Below are 21034 nucleotides of genomic sequence, written 5' to 3'. Positions count from 1 at the left end.
GGCTCCTGTATCCCGGTGTTGAACGCATCCCTTCATGCCAGTGGTCGCGCCCCTCGCCAACGAGTCGCGAGAGTGCGCGCGTCTCGTATACTGCCATTGCCCTCTCATGTGGTTTAGTAGGGACGCTTGCCCAGTCGACTACCCTACAAGGACAAGAACGGTGACCGTTTCAGAGTGATGTGGGCTGGATTGCCATGGGTACTAGGAGGCTCAGATGAGAAATACTCAAGGGTTTGCATTCCAGCAGTGGGTTGAAGGGCTAAAGAGTGTGCCATAAAGGGCTGCATCTCGAAGGTCAGAGGGAGGCGGGATAAGACATCCCCCCACCCGTACGGTCGCCTCCGCGATGCGCGGAATGCAATTCTGCGTCTAATGAGTAACCTGAGCACTTCTAAGGAAGGCCACTCAATAGTATTAAGCCCGTCAATGATAAAGCCCAATAATTATGCTCTATTTCATCAAGTTTGAGACATAAAAGATGCACCTAACCTCCGGGGACGGAAGGTTGGAGGATTGTGGTGTTATGTAAGCAGCCAGAGAAACGGAGATGGCGACAACGGCGACCCTTCTCAGGCTTGATTCTACGCTTAACTGGGGTTGAATATCAGCGTGTTGATAATCATCACATGGGGGAAGGCGATATGGAGGAACAAACTGGACGGGGAAAGCACATAGCGTGTTGCATGGATAGAACGGGACCAAAGTCGGGGCAACCCCGCTTGAGGCAAATCGCACCTCCCCTTATCGGAAAGTCTAGATTGTCGTGGGCGTAAGAAAAAAAAAAGTACCGTCAACGCCAGCGATACCGCTCTTTTCTGCCTCTTCGATCTGCCACACCAAAAAAAACACCTGTTTGAAGATAAACTGACATCTCCCGGCCTGCTGTACAAATTTGCCTTAAAAACGCCCGACTTACCTTTTCCAGCACCTGTGCTTACCCAAAAACACAATAGCATTATGAGAATTCTCAACAACCCTCTCATACCAGAGCAGATGGAGTCCGCCGAGCGTTCTCCCTCTCCTGAGTTCTCGCCCTTGGCGATCGGCGAAGATCTCACCCCGCTGCCCGCCTACAAAGCTGCACAAACCTCATCTTTTGATATCTTCGGTCTTCTTTCAACTCCGCTAAAACTTCACGAGGATCTTAAGTCAGGATGTGGTGGGCAAACATGGCCCGCAGGCATGGTGCTGGCAAAGCACATGCTACGTTACCATCGGACAGCTCTGACAGGAGCAAGAATGTCAGTGACCATCACTACGCTCGCCATATTTGGTTCCCCATATCTTCGACCCATGTGTTACCTCGCGACTTATTGCAACTGCTGCAATACATGGATTCACAGCAACCCAAGTGCATGATCATGTGAGAGAACATATGAAAACATGAAGTTGGGCTGACTCATCGCTTTTCGGAGCAAACAGATTAGAGTTGGGAGCTGGCGGCGGATTGGTTGGTTTGGCTGTCGCGTTGGGTTGTGAGCTGCAGCAGACGCCTCTGTACCTGACAGACCAGGACGAAATGTTCGAACTCATGGGGAAAAATACCAAGCTGAACAGCCTTGACGACAAAGTTAAGCCTCTGGTCCTGAACTGGTACGTAATTTCCTTCCTGATTGCCCAATTCAAGCCGTGCGCATCCTTCCACCAAGTCTTTAACCCCAAGACTTGGGCGGGGTGGTAGCTGAGAGCACAGAACGCGGCCAGGACGCTTGACGGTTATTAATGGCAAAAATCACACACAACTCTCGCATGTGGATGCTGCGTGGCGCTGTAATGCACAAGTCCACGCACAATCCGACTGAGTATGCACTTCAGCTGATGAGTGGGTGACTAATAAATGACATAGGGGCGAACCGCTATCACAGGAAGTTGTTGACTTTAAGCCGAATGTCATTCTTGCAGCCGATTGCGTATACTTCGAGCCGGCCTTCCCACTACTGCTGGAGACGTTGTCCAACTTGCTGGTCCTGGAACCGGACGCGACAATCTATTTTTGCTTCAAGAAGAGGAGACGTGCTGACATGCAATTCCTCAAAAAAGCACAAAAGTCGTTCAAGGTAACGGAAATTATCGATGAAGATCGACCGGTGTTCAGCAGGGAGGGCTTGTTTTTGTACACTTTTGCCAGTAAAAAGCCGACAGGTACGCAACAGTAGTCAGTGGTAACTTGCAGTTAGTTAGTGGCAAATCGGTTTCTTGTTGGGTTGGGCTGCGCCAGACGCCAGTTGCGAGGGATGTGAGTGAAGCATGGAATTGGATCCCATGCTCCTAGCAGTCCACCATACCCAACATTGCCTCAATGTTGGAACTTGGAGGACCTCTTCTCCCAAGTCAAGAGCCGGAGCGGGCACCCGAAATTGTATGCTGCTGGCGAAGTGCCTGGCAGTGTATCGAGAAGGTGATAGGAGGGAAAGCTCGATAATTGTTTCTCTTTACGTGCCTGTTTTGTTAGGTGGAATTACTGACAAAGTCCGGGATCACTCGTGCGCTGTTACACGTGAGTAATATAAGAGGTGCGGAGGGAGATCAACGGCATAGAACGCGGAGGCAACAATAAACTAATCGAGTTATCATCTAATTATCAATCAACCCATCCATGCATGTACTACTAGTTGCTAGGACCGCTCTGCGTCGATCGACAGACATGGCGGGGACCTGAGCGGAAGACGAAAAAGTGAAAGCCAGTCCCTGAGGCGCCGTCAGAATATTGTCCCCACAATGCTCGCCCAAGTAATAGAGAGATAGTGTGTGTGCGAGTGTGTGTGTGTGTGTGTGTGTGTGTGTGTGTGTGTGTGTGTGTGTGTGTGTGTGTGTGTGTGTGTATGGATTTCAGGTTCACGCTCAGAACTGATTAAACGAGGTCATCGACGACGTAAGACGTTCTTCGCCTTTCGCCCCTCCGTATTTCTGCAAGCCATTAACGACTCGAGCAGGTGGCCGAATGAGATGCAAAGTAGGGAGGGGGAAGACAAAAGAAAGAAAGAAAGAAAAAAATGCGTCTTTTTTTCTCCCTTCGACGTGGCACCCAACCAACGTGTCAGAGTGTCCACCGAACTACTGCAGGTTTGCAAGCCAGAACTATTAATGGGTGAACAATAGTACAGATGCTGGCGGTTGAGTCGCGAGGCATACTGATGTGGTATTGCCTGAATTGCCTGATCATCCGGGATCTTAGTTGGGTAAGGGGGGGTGGGCTGTGAGGGTTGCTCTGGGAGGGGGGCAGACATAGGACAGGCTGCGATTGGTGGGTACCTTGCAGCTGCAAGGAACCCGCCGGTTGAGTCTGGCTGTCTGGACCAGCTCGAGCGTCGCCTTGTTCACTCCAGCCGTTGTGGCATTGCTCTTCGATTATTATCCCCTCTCTCTTTTGTCCTCTGCCTTAGGTACCGCTGGGGTTTGGTGCCACGCCTTAAAAATCTTTCCTTGACGGCACTTCACGCTGTCGACTAATGTTTATTTTCTTATTCACATATTTTCCAGGCGAACCGTCTGTTCAAAGCCGCTGCATTGCAGTCGTCAAAGCGTTGCCATTAGCCACTGGAAGTCTTCGCCAGCGCGGCAACTACCCTTGATGAAAGGGAGACGAGGTAACGGACAGCCAGTAGAAGAAGACACAGACGCAGGCCTCACGGCATTTCATGATGGAAATGTACTGCATGTGCATAGAAGTTGGCGACTTCCAAGTGTGTACCCTGTCATGTCTTCCACAGCCACCGGCTGATCGTCATTCTTTTGTTTCCAGGATTCCCGGACAGTGGCATGGGATGAAGAAACGACGTTCGGACCACGACCCCTGCCCATTTTGGGACATGGGAGTCCTCTTCCCAGTTTCCGCATGTTTCAAGCACTAGGACATGTCCGACGGTCCATCCAATCATCATATGCTGGGAATGGAAACGAGATAATATTTTGACGAGAGCTGGGAATGAGGCAGAGTGTTAAGCACTAGGAGATGAGGTGAAGGGCCGTTAGCCGTGCCGTCAGCCGCGCTGAGTAGCAAAAGCAAAGCAACCAGCAACGACCAGCCTTGAAGTATCCTGAGTGCAACAGCTGACAGACGCATGTGATAATCTCAACTCACCATGCCAGCTGCTGAAGGGTCCAATGCCCCGGTTCAATTTTCGTCATATGTTGATATATATATATATATATATATTTACCGTTCTTAAGTCCACGGAAGCAGCCTCGCTGCCCACTTCGCGAGTCCCACCCACAATCTTCAGACACATACTCCGTAGTGTTCGCCTCTTTCCATTCATTCCCTTCTCTCAATGCATCGTTGCCGACTCACTAAATTCACTAAAACCACTGGCGGGTTGCGTTTCCTCAGCATCCACTGGTATTAAGTTGCAGTAGGTCTTCCTGGCTACTTCCCCAAGGTCAGGTTTGGGGTCTCGCTGGCAACCATCCAGCCACCCCCCTAAGTGGATCATTCAAGCCCTAGAAGGCAGAACTCCCAATGGCCCGTCCAAAGCACGTCGATTTTTTTTTTCTTCGCTGGGAGGATTCTGTTGGCATGTTTGGTGCCAACAATGCCAGTCTAGAGCGGCCGGGCTTGCACTAGGGCAATCCAACGGGTTACTTTCGCCCCCTGAACTTGCTTCTTTCGTGTTGGTACGTTCTTTTTTCGGACCTCCAGTACCCAACGGCCCAGTAACGAGAGCCCGTCAAGGCAGAGATACTGCCTTGGCTGGAGGTTGCAGGGACGGTAACCACTGCTGAATCCTTGCTTCCACGCCATCGCACCGCCCCACTCTTCTTTTTATTCCCTCTCGGGGCTTTTGCAACTTTTGCAATCGCTGGCACCCAGGCACACCCGGCACCTTGCGGCGTGGTTCAGGATTTTCAGGTACTTCTCCGTTGTGTAGCACGGCCAATGAGCGCTGAGTGACTCAGTCTCCACGTAGCCGTCAGCACTGCAGCACCTGCAGGCCTCCACTTCTCACGCCCCCGAGCCCCCCCCGTTCCGCCCCTAACCCAGTCTCGCCAGTCCCGAACTGGCTTCTCTCTTGAGTTGCGTCGTCCGTTTGGTACTTCGTATGGTCCATGAAAGTGGTCTGGGATACTGCATACAAATCCAGCCAACCTCCACTTCCCAGATCGCTCATCTTCTAGATTTCTGTTTTCCTTCCTTTCCATCCAACAACACGCTCCCTCTTGTTCGACCACACACTCCATTCATTCATTCCTTCGTCCTGGACACCCCTGAGCAGTGCTCGACCGACTTCCAGTCCAATCCAACCATTCATTCCTTCAGACTGTCTCGAGGCTTCATCCAAACGACCTACCAAACCACCAAACGGATTCATCCAGTCTGTCGCAAGAGAGTTCAGTGAACTCCTTTCATCCCATCTTTACGACCCCCTTGCCAACAAGCTACTTGGTGCATACCAAAGCGTGCCCCGAGCTTCTGCCATCAACTGTGTGCCTGTTAGGTTTCACACGCTCCCGCAAGCACATTCCCTGAACCAGAGGCTCGGCCCATTGCATTCATTTCGCTTCGAACTCAGCCTTAACGGAGGAGAAGATCATCACTTACAGGGAGACCATATATAAGCCTCCTGACCAACAAGACACCATCTCAACATATCAACCGCAACCGACTTCAAGATGAAGACCACTGCTCTCCTTTGCGCCGTCTTGGCCACTGCTGCCATCGCCCAGCCCCACCAGCATGGAAACAAGAAGCGCCATGTCCATGGCCAGCACCAGAAGCGTAACGTCGTTACCGAGTGGGTTACCGAGACTGCCTACGTGACCGAGTGGATCGACGCAACCACCACCGTCTGGGTCGGTCCCGAGGGCTCTGCCACTTCCGCCCTTTCCTCTACCACCTCTGCGCCCGCTCAGTTCTTTGAACCCGCCAACCAGCCGTCCTACAGCACGCTGTCCACTTCCACGAAGGCTGTTGCTCCTCCTGCCCAGGAATCCAGCAAGCAAGCTCCCCCTCCCGCTCCTGAGCCCAGCACCAGCTCCGTCCCTCCGCCGGCTCCCCAGACCCCGACTCCTACTCCTACGCCCGAGGTCCCGACCCCCCCACCTGCTCCTGTGCCTACCACTACCTCTGTCTATGTTCCTCCCCCTCCTGCTGCCACGTCTACCACCCCTCAGGCCGCGCCCAGTAGCCCCTCAAGCGGCGGCGGTGACTCTCACAAGGGTGACCTGACGTACTACGCTGTCGGTTTGGGCGCCTGCGGTGAGGATGACAGCGGCAAAGACAGGACCGACAACATCGTCGCCATCTCTCACCTTGTGATGGGCGCTCAGTCTAACGGCAACCCGTATTGCGGCCGTAAGGTCAAGATCACCGTTAATGGCAAGAGCACCACCGCCACCGTCCGCGACAAGTGCATGGGCTGTGCCGCCGATGACATTGATGTTAGCGAGAAGTGCTTCCTCGAGATGTTTGACAGTCTCGGCGTCGGTCGCCAGACTGTTGAGTGGTCCTTCATCAACTAAGCTCGCTGCCGGCAGCTTCTCTCAGTCCAGTCTCAATCACGGCCGTCAGGGGTTCTCTTTCTCTTCTAGTGGTCGCGCCTCAATCGCCTTCCGCCCGCCATGCCCGTTTCCCAAGTGGAAGCGACGCACCGGTCAGGTTTACTCTATCTCTACAATGATGGGTCCAATCTACTGGCCAGCCTTTTTTCTCACACAATTCTTGAATAACAAAAACTTGGTTATATATACCCCAGTAAAGGGACGGCGCCTGGTTCAACAGTACGGGACTGGATTGGATTAAGAAAGGAACAGGAAAACAAGACTGGGCACACCAGTTCTTGAATGACGTGATGACCATTATCTCTATACCCGTGGATGTGAATTACCCCGATCCTTTCTTGGGAGTTCCCATCTAGGGCGCACAACATCTGGTGTTATGTTTTTTTGGATTGTCGTACCACTGGGTCATTTTATAGAAATTACACTTCAATGTATATATCTATTAGGGGCGGGTGTGTTCACCTATGCCCTCGACTGGATTGTTGGCATAGTCAAAGAGGAAATATGAGAAAAAACAAAATCTTGGAGACTCGCATACCGTATCTTATCCCAGCTGGCCCAGCGTCGAGTGTGTTGAATACTACCATTACCCTAAGTCGTGTTATCAGCTTCTGGATCGTGTGCCACATCAACGACGGCGGAAATGAAGGAGTAAAGGGCTCCCCAATGAGGAAATATGAGAAGGGATAGAAGCCTTTCCCCGTGGGTTCCGCTGGATGACAGAATCCACATTCCAATCGCGGTCGCGTGTGACGTCGAAAAGCAAAGCAGGCCGAGTAAATTCTGGATTTGGATCTGTTACCGCGGCGGCGCACGTCTGGTACTTTTGGCCGGCACAAACGTCTCTGCTGCGTGTCTCGCGCTCCAAGCTAAACCATTCAGGCTTGGGTGTCGGGTGAGCATCTTGGCATTCCTCCGCCATTGTCATGCTCCTCTGGGGCGGAAGGGACGTCTCAGGCCAAATCTGGAGTTTTTCGAGACACGACAGAAGTCTCAGTTTCGTAGGCAATCAGCGTCATCTTGTACTGCCCCCTCTGAAGGCTAATATCATTCCCAATGTTTCCACTCTCTGACAGTAACAGATTCGGGTTTTCTGTCCTTTTCTTGCCACCAGCTGAACTCAGCCAAGAATATGGGCAAATAAACCTCCGCGCATCTTAGGCTGAATCACGCCCGGAGCAACTGGGAGAGAAAACGCCCTACAGCAAAAACATGTCCAGGTCGTCCATTTCCTTGATGCTGGGCAGCGCCTTTGCCTTCCTTGCCCGGTCCTCTCCAACCACAAACTCCGTCGGGATCGAGATGCCGTTGTCTCTCCCGGCCATCATCCCGGCTACGGCCCTACCGCACAGCGCGGCCTGTGGCATCCCGTGTCCGGTATACCCGGCGCAGATCCACAGCCCTTCTCCGCCGTCGAGGACCCCGCCAGCCGGCACCTCGCCAACCCACGGCCGTCCGTCGCGCGAGAAGGCCATGATGCCGGTCCACTCGTAGCTTGCCTTTAGTTCTTCCCTCTTCTCATGACCGCCGTCGCCCTTTAAGTCGATGTTCTGGGAGCCCGCGCGCCGCAGGTATGTCGCAACGACAGGGTCGATCTCGTCGTCGTCGGAAATCCCGACGCCCCGCGCCGTGCCGTTTGCTCGCCCTCCGCCAAGAATCATTTCCAGCTCTGGGTTCGGTCGCTGGATAAGGTAATCATCTTGATTGGGCGATGACCCGGACGAGCTGGCCATGAAAACGTAGCTGCGTCCCAGCTCTGCGGGGGGTTCCGGGAGCAGCGCGGCAACTTGCCCGCGCACGGGAACGATGAGATCAGAAAAAGCTGGGAGGAGACGGCTGGTATAAGCGTTTGAGGCAAGGAGAATCTGTTTCGTCGCCACCTGTCCGCGGTCTGTGTGTACGATCCACGACGCGCCGTCGTTGGCGTCAGATAAGCGTTGAAGGCGCGTTACCGGGGTATTGGTTTGCAGATTGAACCACCCACTCTTTTCTGACTCGTTACTCTCACTGGCTGCTGAAGAACCGAATCTCTTAAGAAGATCCTCAAATACCCAAGCAACGAGTTTGTACGGCCAAACACTAGCTGCGTTCTCCTGGATTACGGCCCCAACAGCCCCAGGAACGCGCAATGTCTTCAGCTCCTCTGCATCCGTAACAAGACGAACCTGCTTAGCAAGGTGAGGCGGTAGAGCGGCTATTGCCTCAGAAGCCTTGACGACGAGATCCGGCGAGAAGAGGGCGTGGCAGCCGCGGAGAGAGATCCAGTCACATGGAATAGAGTGTTCGGTAATTAAGTCTTGGAGGTAGCCATAAGTGCGCAGCTCAAAGTCCGCGATAACCTTGTTGGGCCCGTAGGCTACGGGTTGGCAGTGACCGCCGTTCTGGTGAACGTGTTAGTCATGTCGTATAGCACTGCTGTTGGTCCATTGTCGTAATGTAGGCGAGGACAGATAGGACGTGGAAACATCTCGTCAAGGTCACCTAACCGACATTGGCCGAACAAGGTGGCTTCCGATCAATCCCTCTATTCAATCGAAAATGAAAGACTTACTCTTCCCGTGGCACCCCAACAGGCCTCCCTCGCCTCAAGCAAAAGCACCCGCTTTCCTTCCCCACCGTGCCCCTCCTTAAGCTCCTTGGCTGCGAAGGCGCCCGTGATGCCGCTTCCGACAACGACCACATCAGCGGTCGGGGGCAGGTTCTTGGTAGTCCGATGCCCTAGGAGGGCCTCAGATGGCTCGCGATGCCAGTAGGACTGAGTGCTCCTGGTCGAGGGGAGGTCGGCTTGTCCTTCCTGCAGTGTTGCGCCCGTCATGATGTTATGGCCTCCAGTTAGACGCGATAAGATATCAGGCTAATGTCAGAAGTTAGTTTTAATGCTATCGGCAGGGGATTTTTATTTATGTGGACTGATTGTGACTTCTGTGATGGCGGTGGCGTGGAGATTGTTTTCGTGTTGAAGGAGTGAGGTTAGTCGATCATCGGAACTTAGTGGGCATGTAATGCTAAGTTGACTACCCCTCCGACCTGCACTGATGGAGCAGGTCAGGACAGCGGCAAATGTTACCAGCGCACACCACAGGACAGGACACCTTGTCAGACGCGCAGAAGATGGCGTCACAGAATATCAAGTTGTATAATAATTTTTGTTGCCATTATCCGCGACATTTTGTACCAATTTTGGAGAGAAACGCCAATGTCTATTGTGCCATCCATCCATCCATTGAATACCTGGGGCGCCACAGCCAGATTGCTGCACCGCACACTGCTGGCAAGGTCATATCTACAAGACAAGAGTACGCTAAAGGACGTAAATAGCGCAGAAGAACATCTCTCCAACACTTGCCATTGCCCACGGCTGGGTTCCCTTAACCCTGCATCTTCTTTCTCTTGCCGACCTGGGCGGAGAAACCAGTCTTGATAGCGGTGACGGAACGTCTCGAACCGCAAGAGTTGCAAGTAATGAAGTACAAACGGTTTTCTCCCTTGGAAAGTTCGGTATCGGCAGATTTGCCTGGGATTCCAGTCAGTCACCACGAAGGCGTACCAGCGTTGGGTGTTCAACTTACAGGTCTTGCAGGTGACGTACTCAACTGCAAAAAGTTTTCGTCAGAAACTTCGTCTTATCCAAAACGGAGGCAAACTTACTAATGTACTTGCGCAGGACGTTCTCGAGCTGCTTCTGTTGGAAACGACCCTTGATAACGAGACGTCTGCTACCATCGACGGAACCGCTGGTACCCAACTCGGCAAAAAGGTAAGCAGTCACGTGCTCTTCCGTTCTCTTCATACGCTTGCAGATCTCAGCAATGTTTGCGAAGATGGTCTTCTTGTTGCCTTCACGCATGCACTGCGGGGGAGGGATCTTGTAGCTCTTGGAGCCGCTGAGGGCGTGGTCGGGGTTCTTCTGGGACAGCTGGTGGAAGAAACGGTTCAGCAGGAGGCTGTAGCTGAGGGCCTTAGTCTCGTCGTGTTGCCAGATACCGGTGCCGGCGTCCATATCTCCATCGTCAGCCTCGGCGGGAGCCTCGGCGGTCTCGCCCTCCTTGCCCTCCAGGTCCAAGGCCTTGAGCTTGGCAGCAAAGTCATCCTCATCGCCCTCCTTAGGAACCTTCTTGCTCTTCTTCTTCTTCTTCATCGTCAGGTCCAGACCGCCATCCTCGCCGGCGGGGGCCTCCTCGGTATCGTCGCCCTCCTTGGGAACCTTCTTCTTCTTCTTCTTCTTCATGGTAAGGTCGAGACCACCATCCTCAGCGTTATCGGGAACGGGGGTAGTCGCATCCTCGGCTTGAGAAGTTGCATCAGTATTGAAAGCTTCAAGTGCTGCGGAAAGCGGCGGCGTACGAGGCGTGTGCGACTGAGCCGTCTCCTTGGGTTCGTCGGTGGCGTTGACCATCGTAACTGAGCCGTCGGCGTCAACTACAACTTGTTCGGTGTCAAAAGCAACGGATTTACGTTGTTTGCGCTCGGGAAGGCGGGTTTCCTGCAGGAATGTACGTTAGACAACAATGAGTTTGGGAAAAAAAAAATAGTACAGAATGGTCAGAAATCGATTGGGGGGAACAACGTCGAAATATGGTGATGTCTTCGGTTCGAGGCGGCGTTGATGTTGAGTCACCAAAAAAAGGTTCTGTCTGGACAGACCGTATCCGATTGCCAGTGGGGTAATAAAGACGAATAAGTTCTGGTGGAGGGGCCAATTGGTGGTGGGTGGTGGGCGGTGGCAGAAGTGCGCTTGAGGGAGGGCTAAGGAATGGTGCGGTGCGGTACGGTACGGAGGAAACTTACTTCGACGTCCGCCATGATTGTGGCCTGTGTCTCACTGAAATGGGGGGTTCTCGGTTAGGTATCCTGGTGAGAAGGACAGTGGTCGGAGGTGTGGTTGAACAGCGCAAATAGTCGGGAAAGGGCAAAAAAAATGTCTGGTGACTCTGGGATATGGTGTGAAGGCGGTTTGTGCCGCTCCGGGTGGTTTGGTAATGGAAATTTGTGAGAGGGAGAGAGAATCGGCGTGACTGTAGGTGGATGGGATGCTCCAAGTGACGTGAGGGTGAAAGGAGGCGACCCCCTCGCTGCAGTGCCTAACGCCCACCACCCAGTCACCTTCTCAAGATGTGACTCAGCGATACATCAGATCATGTGACTGCTCGTCGTCCCGTCCCTGTCCGTATGACCTCCTCAGTTCTTGAACTGCGATGCCAGGATACAATAAGCGATGCAGGCGTTCTGTTAAAATTTTGTTTTGTTTATTTTTATTCCACATCCTTTTCTGCATTTTGGGTATATTGAAGGGGTCACAATCTAAACTTTTGTAAGATCCGAGTTTCCGACCAAAAATTCGAGTACGGTGACTGATGCATGTATGCAAAATTCCGTAATTGCCAGTTACGTCTCGCTGTGCCAAATGCCCCACTGTTGCTTTCTAGGAGCCAATCACTGCCCGATTCTTCCGACGTCCGTCTACTGACCGTCCTGTGCCGTTTCTGGTTGGGGAAACGGGAGACAGCTCCAGGCTTCCGAACCTCCATTGGCACCTCCAGCTATCGATTATCGGAGGCATCACGGTCTCCAGAACCGATCTCCTGTGGGACGCCTATCCGATAGATTGTCTTGAATTTATCCTCCTTAACACGCATACAGAATTCAGACTGTCCCCCGACTTGGAAGGCGTTGAAACTGACATCTCGATAACCATCCTACCCTGTCTCTCCCGTGTTTCGTCACCTCGAAGCTCCAACAACCGAGCGCCGAACAAACGCCCGACGTCTTGACGCCATCACGTCTACCTCCGACACGATGCAGTCCACCGATTCTTTCATCATCCACGATGATACTGCCCCCTCGTCCGATAATGATGAGATCGATTCCCTTCCGTCAATATCTAGCAGCGTACTAGACTCGGAGGACGATTCGGATGCTCAAGAAGAATGGGAGCGCAGTCTGGAGCAGGTCCAGCTTTTGCTTACCATGGTCATCGTTCCATTCGCTGGCAAGTACTTGGGTCGCAAGTTTGCGTATTGGAGTAAGCTTACCAAGACCTTGCTCTCTTTGGGCGGATGCTAACAGCAGTTGCAATAGGCTGGTCGAGATACATGGAATGGATGCATAATGTGGAGGTACGGTGGACGAACAAGGGCGCCTTCAAGGCTGTCGGTGCAGTTGAAGCTGCGGCCACATTATAAGAAGACAAACCAATGTCAACAGACATACCACCAAAAACCGACTGTCGGACCACGAGCCCATGATATCGTGAGGTCAATTGGTGTTTAAATACGGATGGCGTTGGGGCTCGACGGCACAGAATAAGGCGGCATATTAGGAAGCAAGGCACACAGCCTAGCTATACAAATTTGAATTCATTGCTTTGTTAAATCTCTACTTCAGAGCGGCATAACTGTAGCAGTATCGCGATCCGGTCTCACCTGCACATATCCCAAAGTCCGAGGCGTCACGGTGAGCTATCGCTCACAGAAACAGTCTTGAGAGTAGATTTCAATGCAGAGGTATCAATTGGTTGTTGTTTCACTACAAGAGAATGCACAGTAGCCTCGCGACCGTTTCCCAAAGCACCGCGGCATTATAGCCCCGCCGTATCCATAAGCCATATATCCATGTCATCCCATATCCCAAATCCGGTCATTCATTACTATAACATGCTATCGTCAAAGGTAACCTAGAATCACAACCTGCCACCAACGCCGTCAGGACCGAACAGCTGTCTCATGACCAGCTGTGCAAGCTGTAAGTCTGACCTATTATCCGTATCCGAGACGTAATTTGGGCAGCCATCTTTTTGGAGAAAGAGTATGCTGCGTGTTGAATCGCATCACTGGTGGGCTTTAAACGCCAACCTGGGCCATGGATGGTCGAGAGCTGCGAACAGAACCGCCACCTCCGCGACGGAAATCCATGAAAGTAAAGAAGGCTGCTGCACCGAAACTGGCGAACAGGAACCACATAAAGACAGTGCTTGCCTGAATTTCGCGGCATCGCTTCTCGTCATTCGCTGAACCCCAAACAATGTAGTTGCCAGGAAGGTTGTTGGGGTTCAGGGAGCCACAGTTAACAGCGCGCAGTTTAGCGGACAACACGATACTGTCAATGAAAGTAAAGAGCAGAGCAGCGCCGTCAAATGCCAGGACGATAAGAGGTATGGCAAGAGCCGGGATGAAGGCGGTAGCCAAGCCGTAGAGGGCAGCGAGCCAACAAAGAACGGCGACAAACATGGTGAAATTGATAGCTGCCATAGCAGACCCAGAGCCGTTAATGTTGAGAGCGATGACGTTGCCTATTAGTGCTGTGACGAGCACGACCCAGAGGATCTGGAGACCTCGAATGGCTACCCTAATAACTGAGTCCATCATGCTGGGCAGTTGGATACGGTGTTGTAGAGCCGATGAGGATCAATATGTTGTTCAGGGCAGGTCGCAAGTATGGCGTTTTGAAAAGGTACGTTGTATGTCGATGCGGATGAATTTGTGTGTGCGATTATACAAGCTGAGGTTTGGGGGAAGTAGCGTGACTGTGCTTGTGATGATGATGTTGAGCCCACGCAAGTATGATTCACAAAAAACTGCCAGTGAATGCTTCTTGACAATGTGTGTGCGAGGTGTGGAAGAAGACGGTAGTTCAAAAGTGTGGCAAAGTGGGCAATGCGACAAATACTATGGTAAGACAACTGTGGTCCGGCCGGGCTTGGTTGTCGGGTGAGTAGAGTCGCGCAGGAAGGAAGCGGCAGCAGCAGCAGCAAGGGTATCTTTAATAACTATAATTAGGAGGGTGGGATGACTTGATGGATGAGAGGAAAGAACAGCCCAAAAGTCAGAAACTACTCCAGGCCTCCCAGACGTGCCCGACATGGGAAGAGGGGGCACGAAGAGCCAGGACATGGACAACATTCAACGGAAGTTCGATGATTTCCATGGAGATCGGCAGTTGCGGGAACTATGACCTCACCAGTCCATATTCCACTCATAAAATGCACTCTTGCCGCTGCGCTCATTGACGGGTACGTACTTTTCCCAAGTTTGCTAAAGCACTCTTTGCTGGTCCGAATAAATTTAATGGCATCATCCAAGGGTCCAAGGGCCCCGATACTGCCGCTAAGGAGCTTGGACAAGACCGCGTGCAGCCCAATGAATCTCTGGGCGTCTGCGACCGTCATTCATATTGTCTTCAACCCTGATCCACCACAGTGCTCCCTGAAACTGAGGTCGTAAAGACTTGGAGAGCTAAGAACCAGAGATGATGGCGCGTTTCTGCTGGCGCGTCTCCCGAAGTGCCCGAGAATTTGAGGTCGAATTGTGGCACTGTTTGCAGGTGCAGGGTTCATTCCTCATCGACAGGGCTTTGAGTAGGGAACGTTAAGTTTTTTTTGTATTTTTTATTTTTTTCCTGCTGCTTAGCTGCTGGCTGCGGATTCCAAGCCCTGTCATCCCTCCCTGCTGGTGGGGTGATGCTGGTTGGCAGGTGAAGAGCCTGGAAACCCCCTCCATGTGCTTTGGCTGTGTGTGTTGGCTCTCCTTGCCTGTTCTGCCCCTCCTCGGCCCTTCCTGTCGGGTTGGCTTGCTGAAATTGCCCCGTCTTGCCTCTTGCCCCTGCAGCATATCCCGTCCTTCCCGGCGATTCGCTGCCAAGAAAACACAATCTGACCCAGCAACCCCGGAAGAAACACCCATATCCATCAATCTGTACCCCAGTCGTGATCGCTGTCGCCCTATCAAAACCCTGTGAGTTGGCTTCGGTGAAACGAGATGAGCCAGCATATCCGTGTTTTGTCAACCCGTGGTTGACCGAGCTAGCGCTGCGTAATATACCTTTTCTATACCTTCTCAGCTGCAACTCGTTTTGATGAGCAAAGTCTGTCGTCCAAAAAAACCATCCAAACTCCTCTTTCGTTGCTTCTCCAACCAGACGCGAATCCATTTCCCCAGTGATGGCCCGTTGACGGCTGGACAAGCCGCAACGGCTGTCCTGTCTATTGCCCTTGCCTTAGCATTAACCAAGATACTGGAATAAGAAAACAATGGCAGATATAGTTCCAAGGAGAGCCAGTCTTGGTGGCATGCCTGCTGAGGTCCTTAGCCTGATCATCTCCAACCTCATCCAATATGCTCCACCAACGCATATCGTCGGAATACTAGAAACTCTTGGACTTCACAAGGCAGTACATGAACTGCACGACAGCCCTAAGCAATATCGAAACTGGAAGGAATCCAGGAGCGACCTCGTCGCGATACACAGCACTTCGAAATACATGGCCGAGGCAGCAAAGCCCTTTTTGTACAGGTCCATCGCCGTTGAGAAACCACATCACCTGGAGGGTTTTTACCGTGTCTTGAATTATTCAGGCGGATCTGGTCTTGGAAGACTCGTTCAAGCCATATACCTCCTTGGCGACCTTCAGTTGGGACCCCGACTGCCTCACTACCGCGTCCAAGGGCCACTATGCCATACCGCACCCCTCAGATATCTGGCTGGCATCCTCTCACTTACACACAACTTGCACGAACTCTTGATCACATCTCCCAATGAGAAATATGTTGAAATCCTCCTACAACAGATGTGTAGCTCTCAAATGCCAGTTCGTCAACCCACCGACCCAGTCCAAGAAGCATACTCCCATCTTGCCTCATGTTCAGTGACCTTGAAAGAGGTTGGGCAGCAGGAAACCGACGGCCATACAATGCAACTCTTTCCCAGTTCTTCATCCTCCATTTTGCCCCTCAGCTCCGTCCGTAAATTGCGATTACGGCACAGCCTCCACAAATCAGACTCGATTATTGGCCCAGTGCTTTTTCACAGCTACAAATACCACTATTCCTGCCACATGCCTACATATCTTGAACAGTTTCCCAATCTCGAGACATTGGAGCTTCTTGCAGACGCACCGTGGTGCTGGAGGCCCAGTGGCAGAACGCTGACTGATACAAGCCCACCATCATACTCCCCGATGCCAAAGTTGAAGCATCTGCGACTTTATCTCTCATCCATCCAAGAGCCAGAGTTAGTTGGCGTCTGTCTTGCGTGCCCTAACCTCGAGACACTTTTAGTCTACTTTGCAAACGCTACCCGGCCTCAAGACCGACAACGTCTTCCTCAGGGTAAAGGCCTTAATGATGTCCTTCTAGATCTCTCCCGCAGCCTGCGTCACCTTGAGCTCCTCACCGCTGAAGCTGGAAACTACCTATCCTCGCCTGAAGGTGATTCCAATGGCCAATTACGGAGGCTCATTTGCCTGCCCCGTCTCACCAACTTACAATGCCTTGTTGTGGACTTTACAGGCTTGTTTGGACTCGTCGACTTTATCAATGGCCAGGATGTGGATGAACTCCCAGCGCGCTGTCCCCCCAACCTCACCCAGTTAACTATTGCCTGTCGATGGGGCAGGCGCTCGGATTGCCTGTGGCCTATTGATGGTGACGATGAGATGCGCGTCATCAGCGCCTTGAAAACTTGCTATGCCACAAGACTCAAGAAACTACGGGTATTAAATCTTGATATTCCTTCAATCGGACGCGTTATCCACACGGCGCGCCAGTTCATCCAGGAAGAGAATGTGCCACGAGAAGCGGCTCGCTCGCTGAGCTATCTCGTAGATAACTCCGTTAACGTCGGGCTCTGCGACCTCTGGGAACAATTTGAATATCAGGGCGACATTCGCGATCAGTTTCCAACCGACGCGCAGATCCAGCGGAAGAGACGCAGACTCAGCGAGGCGAACTTCCGGCGCGGGCTTGTGGATAGCGGCCTTCAAGGTCCGTGGTACAATACTTAGTGACCAGATGCTCCGGGATAGACCGGGGCCATGCTCTTGGCTTCGGCAGGTCCCATAACCTCCTTGGTCTTGAGGTCATCCGACTCCCATCGCACCGGACGAAGTGCGGTGACGCAAGTTGAAAGTTATTGCCACTTGTGGGACCTCGTCGCCGTCGCGGCTAAAGAGGATGTTTGAATCATGGTGTCATCAATGTCATCGCACTTTATACTTATAGACAGGTGACCGCATGAGCTCTTTTAGCTTGTGATCGCAACTGACAGCCAGTTGAACAAAGTAGAACATGGCATTCTGGTTATTTGGGGGGGTGGGGGGGGGGGGGGGGGGGGGGGGCCGAGCCGAGCGAGTTCTAAACATGTCGTGACTGCTACCCAGCTTTTGAGGGTTATTGGCGTGTGGATTGTTTGTATTAGTTTGAACGAGTGCCGCACATATAACCTCACGCTTTACATACGCATTTGAGAGGGGACTGAAAAGAGGGCGCATAAGCTCAGTCGAGGTAGATGAATAAGAAAAGGATAAGAAAGCCGCAGCCATCAACGGCAAAACTAGTTACCCAACCGTGCTTACTGCGAAATCAATGACCGACTGACTCCTTTGATGCTGCCTGCCTTTTCCCACTGCTCTAAAGGGACCCTTGATTTACCGTATCAAATAATCATCGGCTAAAGTTCAACAGCCCCTCTATATACTTACGGGTATCAATACCGATCCCTGAAGCCAAACGCCCAGCGCCGTCCCCCCATCCTGCTCCGCCCTCAGCATACGACGAGCTCACACCCCGATATCCAACGTGGTCACTAGCTCTGCGGATAAGAAAGATCTCCTTGCTAACCGTTGGACTAGTTGCCGCTGATGGCTTCCTGGTCAGTTGCGCGCTCGAACCAGACCCGCTCGTCTGCAAAGAGGCATCACTCTTGGAACGGCCCTGGTAAGCCTCCTCTTCGGTTTCAGAGGAATGTCCGTTGGGTGTTACAGGCTGGCGTTGCAAAACCCGCTGCCAGACAACCCACCAACCGCGGTTAGTTTTACAAGTCCGCTCAAGCTCAGTCATTTCAGGCCGCGTTAAGTTGAAGATATTAAGCAGCTGCATGTGTGTGTTCATGGCTTCGAAGCGCGACCAGGCCGGCTGCGTCTTAGAATGAGACACTTGAGTGTGGTCGGGGATGTTGGGTATCGACGAATGCACTGTCATGGCCTTTGCGTCCCATACAAGGTCGTAGATGCTAGCGGCTGGGGAGCCGATGTCAGGTCGTTCTGGTCGATATTGAATAGAAGATAACAGAGGTTTGCGGAGAGGCAAGAGCTGGTAGTGAAGGGATTTGTAGAAAGAGTCCCAAGCCAATGATTCGGTCCTTAGCTCAAACAAAAACGTGAAGACGAAAGGCTTGCTGAGGTAAACGACGACACGTAGTTTTCCCATCTTGTTAGAGTCCTGGTTTCCAAACAGCGGATTGGAGCTTACGGCGTTGACTCCAAGAGGTGTCGCGCCGTGTGGCAAGGTGCCAAGATCTTTGACGATATCTGCTTCCGCTCGGTCCTTCCCTGTCTTCTCGAGTTCTACATGAAGGGTGCGAAGCATGGTGCGAGAGTTTGACTCAAGAGAATCAATATCGCCTGGCTCAGTTCTCTCGCCGTGCTCACTACCGCCGCTCTCCTCAACATCGCCCATTAGTCCGATGAGAAAGTGTCCCACATCATCATCCATCTGTTTAGGTTTCGGTGCTTTGTCCACAGGATTCTTTGACGACTCCCCGCTCTGAGAAGGAAGGGTGGGCAATTGGGCTGTATCAGCCAAGGTAGATGCGTCCGACTTCCCGATGGACCAATATGTGCCGTAGCCAAGCTTCATGTAAGTCATTAATTTGTCCAAATGACCATCACCCTCTTCCTGTACAGATGCTGGAGCATGATTTTTGCCCACGTTGGGGCGCTTGGCTTCCTCGACAGTGCCTATCTCCTGGCCACGGCGCTCTGCAAGCGTCATCGTAGACCTTGAGCTTCCTCCAGACCCAGAACCGGAGCCTGACTGTGTGAGTTTTGGGCGAACAGGTGACCGCAAAGGTATTGTGATTTCTGAAGATCGTGGCGCTGATGTGGATGTAGTTTTCTTCGTGTTCCGAGAGCGCCTGGTGGCTGTTGGGCTATCAATGACACCGTAAGCGTTCTCACCCCAGGTATAGAGATCCTCCATCCAGTTCACCACATCCTGTACCGATTTTCGAGACAAGGCACCCGTGCCCAAAAAAATGGCGCCGTCCTCAGAACCAGGATCTTGTCCGGAACCCAGCCAAGCCCTCTTGGGCTCCTTGCCAGCTTTGTGTTCACCATCGGCATCCGCAGAGCCAAACTTAGACACAACAAGGTCAACAAGGCCCTCGATTCTTCCAACAAGGCCTTCTAAAACTTCTCGCTCTCCGCTACCACGCTCTTCCTCACCAACTCCAATACCTAGTTCGCCAGAAGCCGCGATGTTGATGCCACCGAACATCGTACGCGCCGGATTGCCCTGTAACATGACGTTCCAGGTAGACAAGAAGAGGTCCCAGTACCTACCGAGAAGACTGAGAAACTTAACCCTGCGACACCGGACGAAGAGGGAGCTGAGTGAGGCAGCGTGGTGAAGTAGGAAGATGGAGTGAGCCCGGAGCAAGTCCTGCATCAGAAGGGATGCAGGCTTGATCTCCTTGGAGGAGTACTCAACAACCTCTTCTGGCGACTCTTGAGCCTTTCCAGTCTGCAGCTTAGGCGGCAGAGGGATGCGGGTCAGATCAATAGACTGCAAAAGTATTAGAGAATGAAGTTTTAAAAAGGATGCGGCATAACGTACGGCAAGAATCCACCAACCAGGCTCCAATTCATGTAGAACAACACGAGACTTCTCGGTGTCTATGGAATCAACAGACTGGCCGGCAGAGAAACTCTTGCTGAATTCAACCATGCCCTGTGCAAGGCCAATCTGCCTAAGACGCTCATTGCGCTCTTCCTGCGAGATGTTCTCGGCAGGCTTGCTGCGAGAGCGGTGGCGACGTTTCTGACGCTGCATGCTCACCGATGAGTAGTAAACGAGTTGATCTTCAAGGGTGTCGTCGGTGTTTCCTAAAGACGGGTTGAAGATAGCAAGGAAGCCCAGCTGCGCTGGAACAATGCCACCCGGTGGTGATGCCATGGCAGACTGTGGGGGAAAGAGTGCGTCGTCGGTAGCGATTCACTGGGAGCGGGTACGGAATGTGGTATCCAGGTCCAAAGACGGCCGCGGGGCAACGGAGGCGCCGGGGACAGCAGCAGGCAAGAGAGGCCTGCGCGACAGTAACTGTTGAATACCAACCGCGGTTGATGGCGAGGGATATGACGTCCGGAGAGGTTAAGGAACGAAGGCTGTTGGTCCTTTGGCTCTAAAAAGCGTCCCTGGGCCTCAACTGGGGTAGACGTGACAGGTGAATGGCAGCTCCAGAGCGGTCCACACAAGCGCGAAACGGGTGGGTGCCGACAATTGTCACGATGTTGGTAATCTGGGACAACAGGCCTTAAACGGTCCGCGGTGGCCGAGGCTCTGGGAGGCGAACAGGAGGTTGCTCGGATGATAAATAATTTTACTTAGATCTGAATCGAGATCCCCAGCGATGCAGGGCGAGCCTGAGTGGCGCCAAACAAACAGAGGCGAGGCGATGGAAGTGATTTGACTTGATTGGGTTGAACTGAAGCACGAGAAGCTGAGGGTGGAGGCTGGATTACCATGCAGGTGGGAGTGGTCTGTGG

At 52.5% G+C, this 21034-nt stretch overlaps 8 protein-coding genes across 8 annotated transcripts; 4 read left to right on the top strand and 4 right to left on the bottom strand.

Moving 5' to 3' along the window:
- Nucleotides 1–957: 957 nt before the first annotated feature.
- CTRU02_200432 (uncharacterized protein) lies at nt 958–1681 on the top strand (the record flags this gene model as incomplete). The annotated part of the gene is made up of 2 exons (XM_036718438.2): nt 958–1241; nt 1423–1681. 2 exons carry the CDS (start codon nt 958–960, stop codon nt 1679–1681), a joined length of 543 nt encoding a protein of 180 aa, XP_036589438.2.
- A 3929-nt stretch (nt 1682–5610) lies between these two features.
- CTRU02_200431 (allergen asp f7) lies at nt 5611–6459 on the top strand (the record flags this gene model as incomplete). Its single annotated transcript, XM_036718437.1, has 1 exon — nt 5611–6459. One exon carries the CDS (start codon nt 5611–5613, stop codon nt 6457–6459), a length of 849 nt encoding a protein of 282 aa, XP_036589437.1.
- Nucleotides 6460–7697: 1238 nt separating this feature from the next.
- On the bottom strand, nt 7698–9313 carry CTRU02_200430 (putative FAD dependent oxidoreductase; the record flags this gene model as incomplete). Its single annotated transcript, XM_036718436.2, has 2 exons — nt 7698–8879; nt 9050–9313. 2 exons carry the CDS (start codon nt 9311–9313, stop codon nt 7698–7700), a joined length of 1446 nt encoding a protein of 481 aa, XP_036589436.2.
- Nucleotides 9314–9866: 553 nt separating this feature from the next.
- On the bottom strand, nt 9867–10894 carry CTRU02_200429 (eukaryotic translation initiation factor 2 beta subunit; the record flags this gene model as incomplete). The annotated part of the gene is made up of 4 exons (XM_070203688.1): nt 9867–10012; nt 10068–10091; nt 10147–10791; nt 10843–10894. 4 exons carry the CDS (start codon nt 10892–10894, stop codon nt 9867–9869), a joined length of 867 nt encoding a protein of 288 aa, XP_070062270.1.
- Nucleotides 10895–12294: 1400 nt separating this feature from the next.
- CTRU02_200427 (uncharacterized protein) lies at nt 12295–12680 on the top strand (the record flags this gene model as incomplete). Its single annotated transcript, XM_036718434.1, has 2 exons — nt 12295–12520; nt 12577–12680. The coding sequence occupies 2 exons, from the start codon at nt 12295–12297 to the stop codon at nt 12678–12680; spliced, it is 330 nt and encodes a 109-aa protein (XP_036589435.1).
- A 657-nt stretch (nt 12681–13337) lies between these two features.
- CTRU02_200428 (non-classical export protein) lies at nt 13338–13862 on the bottom strand (the record flags this gene model as incomplete). The annotated part of the gene is made up of 1 exon (XM_036718435.1): nt 13338–13862. The coding sequence occupies one exon, from the start codon at nt 13860–13862 to the stop codon at nt 13338–13340; it is 525 nt and encodes a 174-aa protein (XP_036589434.1).
- Nucleotides 13863–15523: 1661 nt separating this feature from the next.
- Nucleotides 15524–17275, top strand: CTRU02_200426 (uncharacterized protein; the record flags this gene model as incomplete). Its single annotated transcript, XM_036718433.1, has 1 exon — nt 15524–17275. The coding sequence occupies one exon, from the start codon at nt 15524–15526 to the stop codon at nt 17273–17275; it is 1752 nt and encodes a 583-aa protein (XP_036589433.1).
- Nucleotides 17276–17933: 658 nt separating this feature from the next.
- On the bottom strand, nt 17934–20444 carry CTRU02_200425 (uncharacterized protein; the record flags this gene model as incomplete). The annotated part of the gene is made up of 2 exons (XM_036718432.1): nt 17934–20054; nt 20106–20444. 2 exons carry the CDS (start codon nt 20442–20444, stop codon nt 17934–17936), a joined length of 2460 nt encoding a protein of 819 aa, XP_036589432.1.
- Between the last annotated feature and the right edge of the window lie 590 nt (nt 20445–21034).

The sequence above is a fragment of the Colletotrichum truncatum genome (assembly GCF_014235925.2).
Source record: "Colletotrichum truncatum strain CMES1059 chromosome Unknown Contig_0001, whole genome shotgun sequence".
NCBI classification, from domain to species: Eukaryota; Fungi; Ascomycota; class Sordariomycetes; order Glomerellales; family Glomerellaceae; genus Colletotrichum; species Colletotrichum truncatum.
Note: the sequence above shows the minus strand (reverse complement) of the source record. Positions and strands in the feature narration are given on the sequence as shown.